The sequence below is a fragment of the Cibotium barometz genome, chromosome 21, assembly GCF_041138505.1.
Source record: "Cibotium barometz isolate CiBa-2024 chromosome 21, ASM4113850v1, whole genome shotgun sequence".
Lineage (NCBI taxonomy): Eukaryota > Viridiplantae > Streptophyta > Polypodiopsida > Cyatheales > Cibotiaceae > Cibotium > Cibotium barometz.
In genome coordinates, this window is record NC_141066.1 from 45,152,441 (window position 1) to 45,173,199 (window position 20,759).

At 44.1% G+C, this 20,759-nt stretch overlaps 1 protein-coding gene across 1 annotated transcript in view; it reads right to left on the reverse strand.

Annotated features, from left to right (window-relative positions):
* Window positions 1-15,548, reverse strand: part of LOC147627217 (Chaperone DnaJ-domain superfamily protein) — a 69,939-nt gene extending 54,391 nt beyond the window's left edge. The window contains exon 1 of the mRNA XM_086815887.1: window positions 15,187-15,548. Within this exon, the coding sequence (XP_086672013.1) occupies window positions 15,187-15,459 (273 nt within the window). The 5' untranslated portion in view covers window positions 15,460-15,548. The remainder of the gene's footprint in view (window positions 1-15,186) is intronic.
* Between the last annotated feature and the right edge of the window lie 5,211 nt (window positions 15,549-20,759).

The following is a 20,759-nucleotide window of genomic DNA, read 5'->3' on the forward strand; positions in this document are numbered from 1 at the left end:
CAGGAGTTGATCCACACCCTGCGAGGACAGTACGACCGCATCCGGGGAGACTCGGGTGAGGCGATCTTACGGCGCCAGGCCTTTCACACCACTTGGCGCTGTGGCCCTTTCTACACCTTACACACGAGATCCCCCCGTTGGCACTACAGGCCACCTGTTTGGCTCTTCCCCCCCCCTATTGTATGATTTAGCCGCTCAATTCTTTGTGCTGATGCTTGTATTTTGTAGCACCTAGGGAGAGTCTCCCGGGCTGCCATGATGTATTCGCTGCTCTATCTCTCTTAGGAGCAGGAGAGATCTTTTGTAGCCCTACGGGCGTTCTTATATAACTAATGAAAGGATCTTTTCTCGGGAAAAAAAAAAAATCCTCACAGTGGTATCAGAGCAAAATTTTTTCCTACCCGTGGGTTGTGAAGCCCTCACCCTCTCCGCGGCACTCCCTCATCCACCTCTCCTCTCGGTGTTGTATGGAAGAAGCAGAGCGATGGTGGACTTGGCGTGAATCCTTGCTCGTAGTAATGTAAACAAGTACACAAGGTCTCACACCCATATACACGTATTGTGTGTATAGCAGAGAGGGACCCCCTGCTGTATTTCCGGAATACCCTCCCTCCCTGCTGACCGGTGGCGTTCGCAACATGGCAGGAACTGCCCCCTTCGCTGCTGAATATGGACCCCCCCCCTCTCTTTGCCTTGGTTGCTGCCAACGTGCGCTCTTGATTGCTGAGCGTGGCGGCCAGTTGTGAGCCGCCTTAATATATTCAGCGACCGCTGGTGGCACACTGTTCGAGGCGACTCACAGTCGGCGATTCAGCCCTGTTCGAAGCGATTCAGTCGGCGATTCAGCCCTTCGAAGCGTCACCTTCGCACCTCCAATCGGCGACGGCCTTCGAAGCGTCAACCTTCAAAAAAAAAAAAACAATCCACAACATTAATACGTGTACTGCCACGTGGAATTCAAAAAAAAAAAAGCACCCAACAGGCATGCGTAACCCGCTGGGCGTGCGCTGGGATTTGCTGGTGTGAACAGCCACCGTGGGCGACTCGGAAACCACCACCCAGCTGTCAGGATGTCGCCTATTTCTTACTCGCCTCCTCCTCTCCACCGAATAGGCGCCCTTCTTCCTGGCTATTCGTGGGTTTTCCTGGCTTTGCCCACACCACATACCTTGTGTGCTCTCGCCCTCTACGTGCATGCTTCATGGACAACTTCCCGGAGGAACTCGACATGCACATCTCTTACCTGAGTTACATCGACGAGATCCCCGAGGCTGTTCTTCCCTAACACAGCCCTCCTCGTGCCCTCACTCCGGAATCAGTGCCACTACCCGCCGATGTTGGGTGGATTCCAAGTATTTCGGCCTCTCCTATCTCAGCATCCCCGGCCTCTCAGGTGTACCGCATTAATGTCAGCAGCCCGCATGTGACCGAACCCGACACTTGGGCGATATGGACTATTTTCCTCACCTGCGAGCCACTGCATCTTACTCATTTCGAGTATTTTCTATCACGGTACCCGCAGTTGGCACACTTTCTTCCAGAGTGCAGTGTGGATGGCTTACGCAATATCTCCTCCACGCGCCCTCCTATGACATTTTACTGCGAGATCTTCGTCCCCGACTATACTCCATTATCTCCAGTGCCCAGTTCTTTGGAGAAAGCCGATGCAGTAACTTCGGAGGACGATCCCGACGAAGTGGAAGACCCCGACTTCGCGTACGAGGATCCTATTACTGCCTCTCCAGCAGCTGTTCCTTCCATTCTACATTTCGGGTGGACCTTTCCTGCTTCACCACAGTACTCTCTCTGAGTGCTCCAGATGTCGACTTCGCACGACAACGTGCCACCCGCCGATCCTCAGATGGAAGCCTTGCTAATGACTACTCTCCAACAACAGATGGAGGACTTGCAAAAGGCATTTTTCGACGGAATGGCATCAATGAGATCCCAGATGGAAGACATGCAGCAGCGGCACCAACATCAGCGCGAGGGATCCAGGAAGTCACAGCGAGCGCATCGTTCGCATTCTCCACATTCATCATCATCATCCTCGGTGGGCCAGCAGGACGATCCCTTAACTCCTCTCGATCGGACTGCCGAGGTAGACAATGTTGAACTTAAACTTTTATATAAATTAATGACCACAGCACAAACACGAAAGATGGACATCAAGTTACCTGAGCCCTACAATGGCCGCCGTGATAAGCAGTTAATCGATCATTGGCTCTACAAAATGGAGGTTTATTTCTCGAATACTGAATTGCCCGAGAACAAAAAGGTGGCATTGGCCAGTACCCTCTTGAAGGATACCGCCTTCCTCTGGTGGCGACGCAAGATTGCAGATGGCAAGTCTACTCCAACGTGGGATAAATTCCGGCGTGCTCTTCGCAAGGCTTTTGAGCCTGCAAATGCGAATTTTCATGCCAGGTCTTCTCTCCGCCGCCTGAGTCAAACTGGCTCCGTGGCCGCGTACATCTCAGAGTTTCAAAAATTGGCTCTGGAGATAGAGAGACTCAGCCCCTCTGACCAGCTTCACAGCTTCATTGACGGGCTTGAACCCACAATCCAAGACGAAGTCCATAAGTATAATCCTGCCACCCTGGATGAAGCAATCTCGTATGTCGAGCGCATCAGTGATTACCGGCGTCCTCCCAGGAACTTTTCCTCTGGCGCCCGTTCCTTCCAGCGGAATCGATCCAATGGGACTAGCCAACCCCAGCGTCCTAATTCTGGACAACCCAACTCTCGGTGACCATATTCTGGACAACAATCCTTCCGGCCGCACTTTTATGGGCAAACTTCCGCGTCAAATGCAGGATCCTCTCAGACCGAATCCTCTGGCAGCAGCAAAAACCGAGATCGGTCTCGACAGGACCGTCGCAACAATGATCGGCGCAATTTCAAGCGAGAACCCTCTTCAGGACAGCAAACCTCTTCATCAACTGCCCCTTCATCCCAACCTAGTCGCCCAGGCCTCTGCACAATTTGTTCTGGCGATCACCGGTGGTATGAATGCCCTCAGCGTCCTAAACCCTCCAACACTCGGCGCAATTCTCAGGTGGACAGTTGTCACCATGCTGATCATGACCCGCCTCTTGTGAAAGACAAGAACAAATAGATGGCTTGTTCTGTTCGCGTTTCGGAGTTTGTCAGTACCCTGATGCTTAATGGCCAAAGTACCAACCCTGTTCCGGTGAATCTTTCCAAACAGGTCCTTAGTCTTCTTGGCTTCATTGGCAACCATCCCATCAATGTGCTGGTGGACAGTGGCTGTTCCACTAATTTTGTGGGCACTTCTTTGGTTCATAAGCTTCGCCTACAGACCCGACATTTTGTGGATGCTTTTCAAGTGGAGCTTGCTGATGGTTCCTTCCTTAATTGTAACCAAAAGGTGCAACAGCTCCAGTTCCAGATTCAAGATTACCAGGATCACCTTAATTTTTCAGTGATGCCGTTGTCACATTATGACATGATATTGGGACAATCTTGGCTGTATCGATATGATCCGGTGATCAGCTTTCGTTCCCATTCAATCCAATTATATCATAATGGTCGAGAGCTGGAACTTCATGGCCTTTTCAGTGCCAAACCCATCACCATTGTTTCTGCCCTGCAAGTCAAACGTCTCGTTCGCAAACGTGACAGTGCAACATCCTTGGTCATGTTACAGGAGATTGAAGCAGAAACCAGTGAGCAATCTCAAGCCTCGTCATCAACTACTGCTTACTTGGAGCAACCCTTCTTCAAGCCTTTTCAGGATTTGTTTCCGAATGATCTTCCGACGACATTGCCTCGTCGTCCTGTGGATCACCCGATTGATCTTATCCCAGGTCAACCTCCTCCAACCCGAGCTCCATACCGTGTTTCTTACTCTGAATCTCAGGAGATACAAAAGCAATTACAGGAGTTGCTGGACAAAGGTCACATCCGTCCCAGCAAAAGTCCCTTCGGAGCCCCGGTTTTACTTGTCAAGAAGAAGGATGGATCAATGCGACTTTGCATTGATTACCGTGCTCTCAACAAGCTGACAATCAAGAACAAATTTCCTTTACCTCGCATCGATGAATTGTTCGACCAACTCCTTGGTGCTAAGGTGTTTTCCAAGATTGATTTAAAGTCCGGCTATCATCAAATTCGTATCCGTAATGGTGATGAATACAAGACAGCCTTTCGGACAAAATATGGCCATTATGAATTCTTGGTCATGCCTTTTGGGTTAACCAATGCCCCGGCCACTTTCATGACCCTGATGAATGAAATTTTTGGGCCATACTTGGATAAGTTCGTGATCGTTTACCTTGATGATATTCTGGTTTTTAGCCGATCTATGGTCGATCACAAAGAGCATTTACAGATAGTCTTTGAAGTACTACGCAACAATGTGCTGTACATCAACAAAAAGAAGAGCGAATTTTTCAAAAACCATGTGGAATATCTTGGTCACATCATTTCTGCTAATGGGATTGCAGTAGATCCTAAGAAGATTCAGGCGATTGTGGATTGGCCTTTGCCTCTCACCATTTCAGATGTTCAATCTTTCTTGGGACTTGCTAACTTTTATCACAACAAGGTGCATAGATTTTCGGAGATTGCTGCCCCTTTGACAGAACTGACAAAGCTGGACAAACTTCAGTGGTCTTCGGAAGCTGAGCAATCCTTCAATGATCTCAAGCATGCCTTGACGACAACCCCGGTCTTGGTCATTGCAGATCCCACTCAGCCCTTTGATGTAATGACAGATGCCTCAGATCGTGCTTCTGGTGGAGTTTTGATGCAGAATGATCGTGTCATTGCTTTTGACAGCAGAAAGTTTTCAGCCATTCAAAGCAGGTATCCTGTGTATGATAAGGAGTTTTTGGCAATCGTACATGCTTATCGAACATGGAGACATTATCTTCTTGGAGCAGATTCAGTTGTACGTACAGATCATCAATCTCTGACGTATATTTTCACTCAGCCTGTTATGAACTCTCGACAAGGCAGATGGGTTGAATTCTTGGCTAATTTCCACATGATTATTCAGTATGTTCCTGGTCTTCAGAATGTGGTTGCAGATGCCTGAAGTCGCATGCCTCGAGCCATCAATTTTGCCATCACAGATGTGCAAATGGAAATCCCTGCTTGTTTCAAAAATGAATATTTGACGGATAGAGATTTTGGAGATGCGTTCCGTGCTCTCAAATCTTCTAATCCCAGTCCTGCAGAAATGAACATGTTTGTAGCCTATATTATCATGGATGAGTTGCTGTTCTTCTCTGACCGCATTTGTGTGCCTCACAATACTTCATTGCGGAAGATTCTTATTCAAGAACATCATGAAGTCCCTTATGCTGCTCACCCTGGTATCAACAAGACATATCGACTTTTGTCTGCTACATACTTCTGGCCTCAGATGCAGCAAGATGTTATCAAATTTGTCAAAGCTTGTCATTCATGTCAAACAATGAAAGCCTCTCGACAACTTTCTCAAGGGTTACTTCAACCATTGCCAGTTCCCAATGAGAGGTGGGAAAGTATCAGTATGGATTTTATCACCACCTTGCCTCGTTCATCCAAAGGCAATGCTCAGATTCTTGTGGTGGTTGATCGATTTTCCAAAATGGCACATTTCATTCCTTGCAAGAAAGCTGCTTCAGCCCTAGATGTGGCGTCATTATTCGTGAAACATGTCTTCAAATTGCATGGTTTGCCAAAGACCATCATCTCTGACAGAGATCCAAAGTTCACTGGACATTTTTGGACGTCTTTGTTCAAATCTCTTGGCACGAATTTGTTATTCAGTTCAGCCTATCATCCTCAAACAGATGGACAGACTGAAAGAGTCAATCAGATTTTGGAGGAAATGATTCGACATTACATTCAATTCCGTCTGGCATCATGGGAAGATTATTTACCACTCGTGGAATTTGCTTATAATAATTCCCATCATTCAGCAATTGGATTAACTCCATTTCAAGCAGCATATGAACATACTCCTCTTGTGCCTACAAACTTTGTTTTACAACACAAAGTGGCGTTGGCAGATCAATTGGTTCAGGAGATGCAAGATGTGCTTGTACAAGTTCGAGATAAATCGGTCCATGTGCAACAAAAATATCAAAAACAGGCCAACAAGCATCGTCGACATGCAGAATTTCAAGAAGGAGATTTGGTCTTATTATATGTGGCACCTCACCGCTACAAAACAGTGAAATCAGTTTTTCCAAAGTTACGACCTCGCTTCTATGGGCCTTTCAAGATTCTTAAGAAAAATTCAGCTGTCAGTTACAAGTTGGAACTTCCACCGTCATGGGGAAAGATTCATCCGACTTTTCACATTTCTTGGCTCAAACAGTATATTCAAGGAGATTCGCCTGTTCCAGACTTATCTTCATATGTACCAGAAATTGAAGATGACCATATTATCCTTGTTCCAGAAGTAATACTTGACGTAAGACAGAAGGAAACAAGAAGAAAGTTGACTACACAATTTCTTGTGAAGTGGATGGACTTGGATGAGTCTGATTCCACTTGGCAAACAGATGAAGAAATGCAGCAATACCCTAACCTTCTTCAGGAGTTCTTCGACAAACGGATGTCTATCATTTGACACATGGGTTTTATTTTAAATGGGAGGGAATGTCACGATTGTGACGTGTTTATGTATCAGATTCTCTCTTCATTGCTGATTACTGTTGCAGATGCAAAGAGTTACCAGCCAAAGGGAACCCCTACCCTTGACTGGTTGTGACTCTTCGTCAAAGGATGTACCTCTTCATCGAATAGCCACATCTCTTCGACGAATGGTTGTATCCCTTAATGAATGGTTGTGCCTCTACATCGACTAGACACATCCCTTAGCCTAAAAGTTGTACCCTTTCGTCTAAGGTCATGTCCTTTCATCAAAGGACATGCCTCTTCAAATGTGTCTCTTCATCTCCTATATAAGAGACCTATTGTACTCAGTTTAATAACAAGAAGTCAATTCAATCTTCTCTCAAGTGTTCTCCTGAAGGTTCTTGTTCTAAGTTAATTACTTAAGTAGTAATTAGTACACAATATGCAAGATTAATAACATAATCCTCACATAGGCTCTCTCTCTCTCTCTCTCTCTCTCTCTCTCTCTCTCTCTCTCTCTCTAGTAGACGTTAATACAGCTTTCTTTCTTTCTTTCTCTCTCTCATTTTGTATCTACTTAATTATTAATACAATCAACCGTCAACGCCTTCACTCTTTGATTGGCGTATTTTGTTAATATGACTCAAAAGCTTACCATTTTATGTAAATTTGTGCTCATTTTGATGTACTTCCAAAGTAGAATAAGTGTAGAGTAGAAAAACTTTAAAAAAAAAGTATTTTTTGAGTGTCGTTCCCTCCCCCATCCCCGTTCCCTACTTATGGCCGTCCCCCATCCCGTCCCCGTCCCCCGTTACCATTCCTTGTGACAATGCAGGAGGAACTGTCTGACCACTGTCTTTCCTCTTTTTCTCGCAGAATGAAACACAATTTATTCTAGTTGCAAAATCTCTTCTTGCTCTTCCATCTCTGGTGGATCCTCCAATACGGGCTCCTATGGGGGTGGTCCTGTAAATGGTTTCAACAAACTCACATGGAAGGCATTATGTATCCTCTAATGATCTGGAAGGTCCAACCAATAATATACATCGTTGATCTTCTTTGTGATCTAAAAAGGTCCATAATACCTAGAAGCAAGCTTTGGGTCCTTCTGCTCCGTGGCTTTAAACTTCCTAAGCCTTGCTTTCTCGAATCTCAACAAGACCCAATTCCCTTCTTCAAATGAGACCTTCCTTCTATCCTTATCTGCACCTTTCTTTTGCTTGGCTTGAGATGTCTCAATAGCCTTTCAAACCTATGCAAAAGCTGTATCCAAGTCTCGAACAAACTCATCCGCATGGAAGATCTCTTCCTTAGTTCTAAGCAGGGCAACAACAATGATTTGCCATAGATAATCTCAAAAGAAGGTTTGCCTGTAGATGAATGAATGGTGTTGTTGTAAGCATACTCAACAAAAAGCAAATACTTCTCCCATTGATCCTTTGCTTCGAGAGCATAACACTTTAGCATATCCAAGATGGTGAGGTTTGCAATCTCACTTTGTCCGTCAGTTTAAGGATGATAAGCCGAAGAGAAATTCAGCTTTGTCGCCATATTGTTAAAAAGAGCTCTCCAAAAGAAACTGGTAGTTCGAGGATCTCTATCCCCCACAATGGACTTGGGCAATCCATGGTGCTTGAAAATCTGTTGAATAAACAATCTCGCCATATGCTCTGTGTGAATGGTCTTCTTCACTAGAATAAAGTGGGCTGGCTTACTGAATCTATTAATAATAGTCCATATACCATCATTTCCATTTTCTAACTTTGGTAATCCAAAGATAAAATCCATAGCAATACTCTCCCATGGAACATTCAGAATCGGCAATGGTTGCAATAGTCCTGCTGGCTTTTGTCGATCAAATTTGACCTTCTAACAAACCAAACATTCTGGAACATATTGCTCAATATCCTTTCTCATGCTAGGCCAATAAAAGTAGCTTTCCAAAGCTTGAGTTGTAGTCAAGATGCCTCTATGTCTCATGTAGGGTGAAGCATGGCATTCTTCCATCACTTTTGGCCTCAAATCCTTTGTCACACATAACTAGGTTTGTATCATAAGGAGACCCTCCTTGATGACATAGGAGATCACCAAATCTCCGTTCTGCAATCTATTCCATGTATCCTTGAAGTCTTCATCCATAGCATAAAGATCTTTCATCAAAGTGAAATCCATATTGTAACCCATAGAAACCGCATGGCTCATGGGTCTCCAAGATAATGCATCTGCTACCTTGTTGCCTTTCCATGAGTATGTATAATTTGGAAATGAAATTGGGCCAAATAACTAGCCCACCTTATATGCTTTTCGGATATCTTAGGTTGAGACAAGTACCTAAGACTTTGATGATCCGTTTTAATAACAAACTCAACACCCATAAGATAATGCTTCCACATCTTCAATGCATGAATGATAGCCATCAATACTTTCTCATATGTGGGTGCGGTCTTTTCCGCTCCTTGGAGTCTTGGACTTTCATAGGCCACAGCATGGTCCTCTTGGTTCAGAACTGCTCCAATGCAATCTGCTAAGACATCACATTCGACCACAAAAGGCTTTGACAAATCCAGAACAATCAACACCAGTCCTTTGCTAGCATTAAATTTCAATGCTTCAAAGGATTCTTTTTCAGCTTTGGTCCACCAAAATCCCACGGGCTTTCTTTGTCAAGTCATGCAACGGACTAGCACCACTACAAACCACTTGATGAACTTCTTGTAATAAGAGTATAAACCAAGGAAACTTCGAACTACATGCACACTAGTTAACTCTAGCCATTCCATAATAGACTTGACTTTGTCTCGATCCATCTTGACCCCTTCCTTGGGCACTATGTGACCCAAGTAGAGAATTTCTGACAAAAAGAATTCACTCTTCTTGCCATTCACATACAACTTGTGCTTCCGCAATTCTTGAAACACAATATTCAAGTGCTTTCGATGCTCTTTCTCATTCTTAGAATGCACAATAATATTATCAAAGAAAGTTGCAGCAAACATTCTCTGTGGTCAAAAGATTCTTTCCATCGTTTGGTTGAAGGTAGCCGGGGAATTGGTAAGACCAAAAGGCATCACCAAATACTCATAAAGTCCAAATGTTGTCCTAAATGCGGTCTTGTGAATATACTCTAGCACAATCCTGCTAAAGATGGTGGCTCCATCAAATCTGTCTAGGATGTCATCAATCCTAGGAATAGGAAACCTGTTCTTCACAGTGATCTTGTTAAGAGCCCTGTAATCAATGCACATACGCCAACAAACCCATTCTTTTTCTGAACCAATAAAACTAGAGAACAAAAAAGTGATAGACTAGGTCTAATCAAACCCTTCTCCAATACCTCATTCACTTGCTTCATAATCTCCTCCTGTTGTGCCCAACTCATACGATAAGGAGGTCGGTTGGGAGGTGAATTTCCTAGCATGATGTCAATCTAATGATCTTCTTGTCTCTCCGGAGGTAACTCCTAGTAGAAAATCTGCAAAACAATCTTCATATTTCTTTAGGAAATCTTTCCTTTCATGATCAAGAGTTGGGAGTCGTTCCTCACTCTTGGATTTCTTAGGATCCCTGACATAAATCAAGTACGAGGAAATAGATTGCTTTATTGCTTTAGGAACCTGTGCATGACTAATGAGAGAAATGGAATTCCCCTCAACTCCTACATCAAAAGTTACATTTTTGCCTTTAAAAGGAAATCTTATCTTGTTTCCAATCCAATCAATGGCTGGATCAATCAAGGCATACCCAAAATTACATCACAATGTCCAACTTTACCAACAACAAAATTCTCATGATCCACATAATCCCCAACCTGTAAACAAAGCTTCCCCAAGATAGGGTCACTTCCGCTGACATTCCCTCGAAAGTGGCACCTGCAAAAATAGGAGCTCCAAACCTCTCTGGAGTGAGGTTCAAAGCTTCCACCACTCGAGGATGGATATAGTGATGAGTATCACCGCTATCAAAATGAATAAGCACTGGTTGGTTAGCCACTTTGCCCCAAGCCTTGAAAAGTTGCCTTCTTTTTGGTGGTGTATCATCTTGATGTTGAAGTTACTCTGGTAATGCGTTGGTTTGAGGCGGCTTGGCTTTTTGCTTTGGCTTGGCTTGTCGAGACATTTTGCAGCCATGTGTCCCTTCTTTCCACATTCAAAACACTTACCTTCCTTGACATATTCCTCAAGTTACTTGTGGGACAATTTCCTTCGAAAGAGTGGAGGTTTGTCCCCACTCCTATCCTTCTTCTCTTGAGGCTCGGTTCTCGATTGGGATCCGACTTTAAACTTCTTCTTTCCAAGTGGATCCCCGTTGTATTCTTCGTCTTGCCCACCATCCAAGCCATGTGCAAAGCCTCAGCTTGCAAAGCTTTGTCTTGGGCTTCCTCCAAAGATTTCAGACCAGCCATATACACTACTTGCATAAGCTTAGGTTGAAGTCCATTCACAAACTTATGCATATCCATTAGCGGTGGAATAGGATCACAAGCAGTAAAGTTCAATGAAACAGCTGAAAAGTTGTTAAGATAAGTTGCCACATTCTCACCGACTTTCTATTTTACCACATCCCACTCTTTTTACACATCCGCTTCAAAGGTTGCAGGTAGAAACTTCTTGTTGAACATAACCTTGAAGTCGGTCCATGTCTTCGGCTCAGTTCCTTCTTGCACCACCTTTAGCCACCAATTCAAGGCGGCATCCTTCAAGCGCATGCGAACCATATGAAGCTTGGACTTTTCAGGATGTCCTCTCCTCCAAAAGCGGCATCATATTTTTCAGCTATTTTATAGCTTAGTTTTAGGTATTTTTTAGGCATTTGACCATTTGTCCAAACTAGTAGCTCTTTTGCTCCAGTCAACTAGCTCTACAGATATGTATATAAGCATGGACATTGTTCATTTATAATTCAATATTTTCAGTTCTTGGCTAAGTGTTGGATCAATCTTGGCTATCTACTTTCTCTTATTTGATCTCTACTTGCTTCCGCTTCATATTCACATATTCTCACACAAGCATCGACCAAGAAAACTTTCTTTGAGATGGTATATGGACGTCGTTTATTAACCCAATGATCCAAGCTCTCAAAACTTCCATAGGAAACTATGGTGCACACTAGGTAGTTCAGGATTTGAACCAACTATCAAGACAAGTTCGGGAAAAATACGAGAAAGGTGCAAGCAAAGCAAGTCTGTGAGGCTGACAAACATCGTCGAGATAGTACCTTCAAAGAAGGAGATTGGGCTTATTTGAAGATCATGAAGTAGAGGCTTAAAACGTTCGGGGAAGTTGCTTCCAAACTAGCTCCAAAGAAGAAAGGCCCATTCAAGATTATCAAGAAGCTAAGTGATGTAGTCTTCAAGCTAGAGTTACCGAGCCACCGGAGGATGCATCCGGTGTTTCATTGAAGCAACCTTGTATAGTATCATGGACTAGAGCTTAGCGCTCTGCCGGATGAGAATGAACCAAAATTGGTGGATGATAAACGATTGCAGAGGTCTTAATACCGGAGCATGTTGTTTTGCACGAGTACAAGAGGGGTTCTTGTCGAAAGCAACTCTAGTATCTCCTCAAGTTCAAGGGCTACCCAATCCAGCAAGGCAGTCTGGTTTGATAAGGATCAATTCATGGATAACTCTCGCCCTTAGTTGAGAGCTTATTAAGAGGCCATGCCACTGAGCATAGCTAAGATGCAAGTAGGGGAGAATGTGACACACCTACGAGTATGTGGGGCACAGCTGACATCAGTAGCAACCATCAAACAGAGTTGGACAACGCACTTGACACGTGGCACTAATGATGTGGCAGTCGGGTACATGTGGCTGACCTGAGACCCAGTCTAGTCAAGAATGGAAAGAGAGTGAAAAGGTATAGAAAAATCTGACCACGTTCTACTCGATAGCAATACTTGAATTTCAATTGTATTACTTCTCTTTCTTGTACATAACGCAATGTTGTAGTTTAGGACTCGTGTGTGTGTTGTGTGTGTGATTCCATCACACCTTTCTTTTATCTCTAGAAAACCCTAGCACATAGGCACAAGTGTTCTACATGTGCACACTTCTTCAATGGTAATTAACAACTCTATTTTTGTTGCATGGCAGAATTCTTCCTTGGTTTTCAGAGTGCCATTCTTGGCATCTACCTACTTTTTATAGGCATTGTGCGAGAGCAACAAGCATGAAGGGGAGGGGGGGGAGATTGGAGTTGGGACAAGGGGAAGCGGGAAGGGGAATCTCAATAGAAAGGGGAGGGGGGAAATTGCATGCTCAAGATCCTCGGGAAAACAAGAATTTGGACAAAGGGAGCTGGGACCTCTTGCAAGATAAGTGGGATTGCCACATCGCCAAGATCCAGGTCCTGTGCAAATGCTCATAATACTTACGAGTAAGAACGATTGCCTCAAGAGGCCCACCTGTCTGGCTCTCGACACCCTTGCAGAGAAGGGTATTGCCACCGGTGTGGCCGTCGGACTGGCTGCCAACAGCCAGCGTTCTCACCATGTTGTGCCTCTGGCATTGGGGAGACGGGTGACCAGCCGCAAATCAGGCCGACCAAACTCGCGCTTACCGGGCTGAAGAGAGGGATGGGGCCAACCGTCTAACTCCTCCACTCCTACACAGGGAGCACGGGACGAATCCTAGTGAGAGACCGAGGGTTGTCCTCTGCGGCCCTAATGGTGAGGACAAGCTCTAGCCAAGTGCCCCATCTGTCTACAAATGAAAGATTGTCCAAGGAAACCTAAAAACTCAACCCTCTGCATAAACGGGCCCTCATGGAGGCTGGGGAGTACAATGTCCTGAAGGAGAGCCTCCGGAAAGAATATGCATACCCGAATGGACGGAATCCCTATTGCCCTAGTTACCACCAAGGTGACAATATGAGGGGACTCCAAAACCTATTTGATCGATTGTCCACTCGACTAAATGAGGAGGTGGTACTCCTTTCAGAGGCATGGGAAGCAGACTATGACGGGGAAGCTGGATGCACCTGCGAAGGGGTTGGATGCACAGTCAAAGTCATGGTGCCATCCAGCGAAAAACGCCTAAGCGCTACGTATTGCAATGAGGCTCTGCTCCATCACACAAGATCAGCCACCTATGGGTGAATCAAACTCCACTTCGGAGTAGCCGTTCCCAAGAGAATGAAAGTCCATGATTTTTCTAAGCTTGCCAATGCGGACTATCTTTAGATCCCGAATCAGATCACGTGCTAGGTGGCTCCCAACAATCTTGCAAATCAGTGAAGACGAACTCATCCATCCCAACTTCCTCTTTCAGCAACGATGCGTTGGAGATCATAGTTATTGCTAACAAAGAAACCTTTTGACTAAGAGCGTCAACCACATTCTCCTTCCCAGGTCAGTACTTTATCTCAAAGTCAAACTCTTGCAAAGTCTGCATCCATCTCCTTTGACGCGTGTTGGGATCCATCTCGGTAAATATCCATTTCAGACTTTTATGGTCTGTCATCAAATTGAATCTTTGACCAAGCAACTAGTGTCTCCATAATTTCAATGCATGAGTAACGGCTAGAAGTTCTAGGTCATGACCTGCACAATTCCTCTCATTCGAGATTCATAAGCCACAGGTCAGCCATCCTGAATAAGAATTCCTCCAATTGCAAATCCACTTGCATCGGTAATAACCTCAAAGGGCAAAAACCCGCTGAGAAAGAAGCAAGAGAAAAGGGGACGACGGATTGGCAAGGAGGGTGACAGCAAGTGGAAGGGGAAATGGAGGTGGAAAGCAGCGGAAGGTGGAAGGGGGTGGAGATGAGCGCAGGAGGCCGTAAAGGGGAAGCGCTCACAGCTGGGAGAGGAGGCGGCGTAGGGTTGTGCAAAAGTGGCAAGGGGAAGTAAGGCGAGGAGGATGGAGAAGGTACGGCAGGGTGCGCATTCGAGGATGGAGGCGGGGGGTAGCACAAAAGCAAAGCGCGGCAGCAGGAGACAAGGGCACGGGAGAGGGCAGGTGCACACAGGCTGGGGGAAGAAGGGCTAGGGGTGGTAGTAGGAGGTGAGGGCCATGGAGACGGTGGGTGGAGGATAGAGCGAAGGGGGAGCAAGAGGCAGGGGGGGGTGCACAAGGACAGGTGCACAGGGGGGAAGCTCAAGCTCAATGGATGTTGTAATGCCTGTTCCTCCTAGATTCTCCAAACTGGTGATTATAACTGGCAAATAATGGCAGATTTTCTGCATATAACTTAAAATTAAAGCACTAAATCTATCTGAAAGAATCATTTCAGGTTATGACAAATTGTTTTCCTTCATTGTTTTGATTCTAATGAAGTCAGCAATCTAAGCTCTAATCCATCAACATACATACATACATACACACACGCAAGTATCTATGTATTGTGTGAGAGTGTGTATCGTAAGAACATATCTGAATGTGTGCAAGTATGTATGTATGTGTGCTTGTATAATACTACACATACATCATACACTTTATATGTACATATGTATGAGTATTTCATCGTTCATGGATGTGCATGCGTATATATGTAATAGTATTTGTGAAATCAAAAAAACGTTTTTGCGAGATCTATTTGTGGGTGGGCAAGAAATAAAATAAAATGATGGGTAAATTTGGGGTCTGACCTTAACCCTAAAGGCAGTTTTGATATCTTCTTCGGTGCAGTCTTCTGGGAGGCCCAGGATTTGGAAAGGGCTAGCCTTATGAGGATGATGGGCATCTCTGAGGCTTGCCTGACACCTGATATTATTCGAGCAAAATTTGCGACAGAAATCTCTAGGCTTTCCATGAACGGGCATATCGTTGACAGTTGCGAGAGAAGAACAGCAAGGCCTAGGCCCAGGATGTGTGTACATGCTGCTGGGCTCAAAGTGAGCTGGAAACTGCGCAGCCCACATCTTGGGTTACAATTAGGTGAACAAATCCTTCACAATTTCTCCAACTGCAATGGCTACCTGCAAAATTCTACAGAGAAATGGGAAGCCTAGACGTCTTGTCCTCGTGGCACATATTCATTTGAACATGTGCCTTTAAAACCAACCGTAGGCCGGACAAAAGGCTCCGTTCGGTGCACACTGTCTCCATTTCCCATTGTCCGGTCAAAGCTCTTGGCAGTTTTTGTTTTTGAAAAGTTTTTGAATTGTTTTATTAGTATTTGTTGTTTTGCTAAGTATAGTTATTATTTAAAACAAAATCAGTCATCAAGGCTGGAGGTTTTTTTCCCCAAATTTTATTTTAAAAGTTTTCGATTTGGTGTATGTATTCATTGTTTGTATAAGTATAGTTATTGTTTATAGAATATGAACACTATATAGTTATTGTTTAGAATACCCTTTTGAAAAGGGGTATTTGTAACTTGGTTAAAAGTACTCTTGACATGACGCTATTGACATGACGCTACTTTGGGGGCGGGAATAAATAATTAGGCAACTCTGTTTGAAAACTTGGAAAAATTCATAGGAAAAATTAATTATTAACCTCCACATTTTGTTTCATTATTATCTGAAACCTTGAAAAAGTCTGCAAGAAATTTTCATTATTAACTTCCATGTTTTGTTTGATCACAAAAGTATGTCATGATACGAGGGATCTTCCTCTATTATGTGGCAAGCATGTAAACACCATGTGCTTGGTCTCTCTGTCTCTCTACTAAGCTGCAGCCTACAAATTATGTTGCTATGTGTCCTATATACTATGCCCTCTTCCCTTTCTTATGTGGCAAGCATGTAAACACCATGTGCATCTTTCTCTTGGTCTCTCTCTCTCTAGTGAGCTACAACCTGCAAATTATGTCTCTATGTATCCTAAATACCATGCCCTCTTTCCAGGGGAGTTGGATTTGCAAAGAGAGTTGTTGTTTAGGACTCTCTCTCTCTCTCTCTCTCTCTCTCTCTCTCTCTCTCTCTCTCTCTCTCTCTCTCTCTCTCTCTCTCTGTTTTTACAAGTTGCCAATGGAGTGGAAGGGTTCGCAGTTCATGAAGAGTAGGTGTAGATGAGGTACAAGCCTACATTGGTTTGTCTAGGAGGTGCGTGCATCGATGCTTACTCGCATTAGGACGCAAGCCTCTCTCTCTCTCTCTCTCTCTCTCTCTCTCTCTCTCTCTCTCTCTCTCTCTCTCTCTCTCTCTCTCAGATGAGGTGCAAGCCTACATTGGTTTGTCTAGGAAATGCGTGCATCGATGCTTCCTTACTACACGCACATTAGGATGCAAATCTCTCTCTCTCTCTGTCTCTCTCTCTCTCTCTGTCTCTCTCCCCCCCCCCCTTAAACACGCAAGCACTAGACAAGGAGATACAAGTCATCCTTTCTAGTATGCCTCTATCCCCATGCCATGACCCCTTGATCATAAAAAGGTTTCCTTGAAACTCAAGTGTTGCATTGTTGTTGTGCTTAGCATGTAAATAGAAGCGATCTCCTTACCATCTTAAGTGACTCGGAAAGGGGGGGGGTCACATTAGGTCTATGTAACATAGCATGATAGTTAATAGAGGGGGGGTTTTAATTGAGGGATGCTGACAACGAGCGCTCGAGCTACTCAACCATGGCTATCGTAAGTGTGGTTTTTGAGGATGGAGTCATGTTCTACTTACATGGCTACCATCTAATTCATGTCCCCTTATGCTTCAGCAAGGGTGGTGGCTTCTTGAACCTCACACATAAGAGCATAGTTCATAAGATTCTCTCGAACCCTATTTTCCTCCTCTATCCTTCTAGATCTACAAACATCTTGAGGCGTATCCTCAATGGTCTAAGATTTTGCTCCATCTAAAAGTTTCCTTTGCCACGTAGGGAATGGATTACCCTTTTACGACATAGCATGCTCTGGTTCTTTGTCTAAAATGTGAGGAAGTTTATATGCATCTGGAGGTGGTGTTTTTTTTGTGTTGTTGCACACAATGAAGAAGATGGAAGCTCCTCCACCTTCATCCAACATAGTTGTTCCCAGAACAACACATCTCGGTTCTCACTATGATGTTCTTTGCTTATGGGTCATAGAGTCGATATCCCTTCAACTCCATACTACAACCCAAGAACGGCTTTTGGCATTTGGTTGTCTAAGCATCTAGAATATGTACATAACAATCAAACCCAAAAACTCTTAGGTGTCTCTTAGGTGTGCAATTAAAGGCTTTTACTCGAGTAATGAAGTCTTTAATGGCATGCATTGCACTATGTTAAGAATGTATACAACCAGTTAAATACCTCAACCCAAAAGGATTTAGGTGTTAGGTGTTTCTTAGGTGTGCAACGAAAGGTTCTTACCCGAGTAGGCCTATAATGGAGTCTTTGATGGCACGTGTTACACTTATGTTAAGAATGTATATAACCGTGTTAAATACCTCAACCCAAAAGGATTTAGGAAGAGGCAGTTTGTTAATACACCAAGCAATTATGCACCAAGTGGTGGCAAGCAAGTTTCCTAAAGGATATGTTTGTCAATGTAAAAATACAATGTGCTCATTTGAGTATATGGTGAGATTGCATCCATTCTTATTTGGTGAGTTTATAAATTTTCTACTTCATCAATGAGCTCATCACAAGCCCACAGAGCAAGAGTCTCGTCCAAAATGTGGTCCTTCAAACAAAGTTCCTAATTTACACATGGTGAGATCACATCTAAGAATGTGATTCATTATAAAACAAGAAGCAAGCATTTCTTGTTTCTTGTTTCCACTCAACACCGAATCATAGCCATAGCCTTACAACTTGTGTCCTCGACCTCATCTCCACACAAAACAAAAACACAAAAGAGCAACATCTAATATTTAAATTTTATATAAATAATCCCTTTATCATACACACATTTTTTTAATAGCAAAAAGGACAATATTATCTATCACAAATATCATGAGAGAGAGAGAGAGAGAGAGAGAGAGAGAGAGAGAGAGAGAGAGATTAAATGCAAAAATATATATTCTAAAATAAATAAAAATTACCAAAGCAAAAACATATTCTAAATTAAATCAAAAGTGGCATTATTCCCATGGTACAACTAATTTGATCCAAGTATTTTCATCACATCAATGTAGCATAGCCAAGCTTGTTAATCAACACTCTCGTCGTTATTTTAGCAATGTGGCTCCATCCTATCACTTAAATGAATCAACTCGACCCAACATAAAATCATATTCTCACACCTCATGTCCTCAACCTTATCTCTCATTACACAAAAGAGCAATCTCTAAAGGTACATATTTCTTATCATTAATCCAAAAAACAAAACACAAACATTTTTCAAACTAGAGCATGAAATTGAGAGAGAGAGAGAGAGAGAGAGAGAGAGAGAGAGAGAGAGAGAGTCACATAGCTTGTAATAGGTTATGTAGGGCTTGACCGAACATGGAGCCCGATCATCGAAGTGCGATTGGCGAGGGTGTCCAGGGTTCAAGGGTGACGCACTCGAGTCGGAGCACCACGGGCGGCCGGGAAAATGTGGGCCGACAGGACACTACATAAGCCCGGCAGTGTGGAGCTTATCCACAATTCCTCTATTGTTGGGTGGTGAACAAGAGCTCTATCTCCTCTCTAGCTATGATGTCTTCCTAGCAGGCAATGTAACATTACTATCAGAGTGCAAAGGACGACCTCCACACGTGACCTCGCTCAAAAAAACAAGATAAGATTTTTCTTAAAAATCTGATCTTTTTTTCCTTCACTGTGTGGATAACATTGTGGACAGAGAAGAAAGCGAGTGTGTGGTGGGCTTCAAATGCGTGGAGAGAAGAAGCTTCTCTTCTGGTTTTATGAAGGAGGCACAATAAGCGCTAAGCAAGAAACTAAGCAACAAAGCCTACAAAGTAAGCTAAACCAGCTATGCATGTTAAGCTCGCCAACAAAGAGTAGAAAGCTCGATTGTCACAACAGCGCTAGCCAACGGCAGCAACAAGTGCATCAACAATGGTAATGCTAGCAACACCGCTAGCCATGACAGCCACCGCAGCACAACAGCAGCAAGGGCATCAGCAATGGCAGCGAGACGGCACCACACAACAACCATTAGATGGGCACTAATTCGTTGGGCAGACGGGAACATTATGTGGCCAAGCATGACTAGCACCATCCAGCGTAAAGAGCTTTAGTGCTCTCTACCAGTGTCACCGGCTAGAAGTGTGACAACAAGCACACAACGGCCAGTAGCATGTCATAAAGCCCACCGACAAGCACATATGTTGCAGCAAGGGGAGATAGAGCAGCATACTAATATTTGCGGCAACCATTCGACTACCTACATCCAAACAAGAGGCTGCCATGGAGTGGATGACCAATATCTACACACTAGCACCACTCGCACATCAAACCCACGATCTAGGCGCGATAACCTTGTGGCCTCATGCACTAGCCACACCTAATAGACACATGCTTTCATCGAACTCAAAAAGGCCTGCACCCACAATGACATAGCTCATCCGTGATCCCACGACGATGTAGGTAGCTTGTCCTCGACATTGGCATCGCATTTGGCTAGTACACTCTCACGACGAGGAATCTAGTAATCCAACACTTGTGTTCATTTTTACATCGTTCTTTTTGCATAATTTATTATTTGCCCTCATGGCATCAAGTGATAGCCCACCAACCCCGACCCTTAGGGAGTGTTTCTAAGGTCTTGTCACCTTTCTCCATCTTGACATAAGTGGAGCTTGCTCATATGTGGCAAGAAATACATGCACGTCAGATGGAGGCCACTTGTCCTTCGTCGTTGACAACCTAACTGAGCACGCACAAGACTGGTAGTTCTCATGTTGCGACCCAAACCTTACCATTGTCCTTTGACGACCCCATAGATTAGTCCGTAAGTGGCTAAAGACGACCCACATTTGGGAGCAGATGACATAGATCTAAACACTGCCCAAATGAACTTAGACACGGACGAGGACATAGATCTAAACACTACCCAAATGAACTTAGACATGGACGAGGACATAGATCTAAACACTGACCAAATGAACTTAGACACGGACGAGGACATAGATCTAAACACTGACCAAATGAACTTAGACACGGACGAGGACATAGATCTAAACACTGCCCAAATGAACTTAGACATGGATGAGGACCTCTTAGACATGGATGAGCATGCACGAGACTGGTAGTTCTCATGGTGTGACCCAGACCTTGCCATTGTGCTTTGACGATCCCATAGATCAGTCCTGAAGATAACCCGCATTTGGGAGCAGACGACATAGATCTAAACAC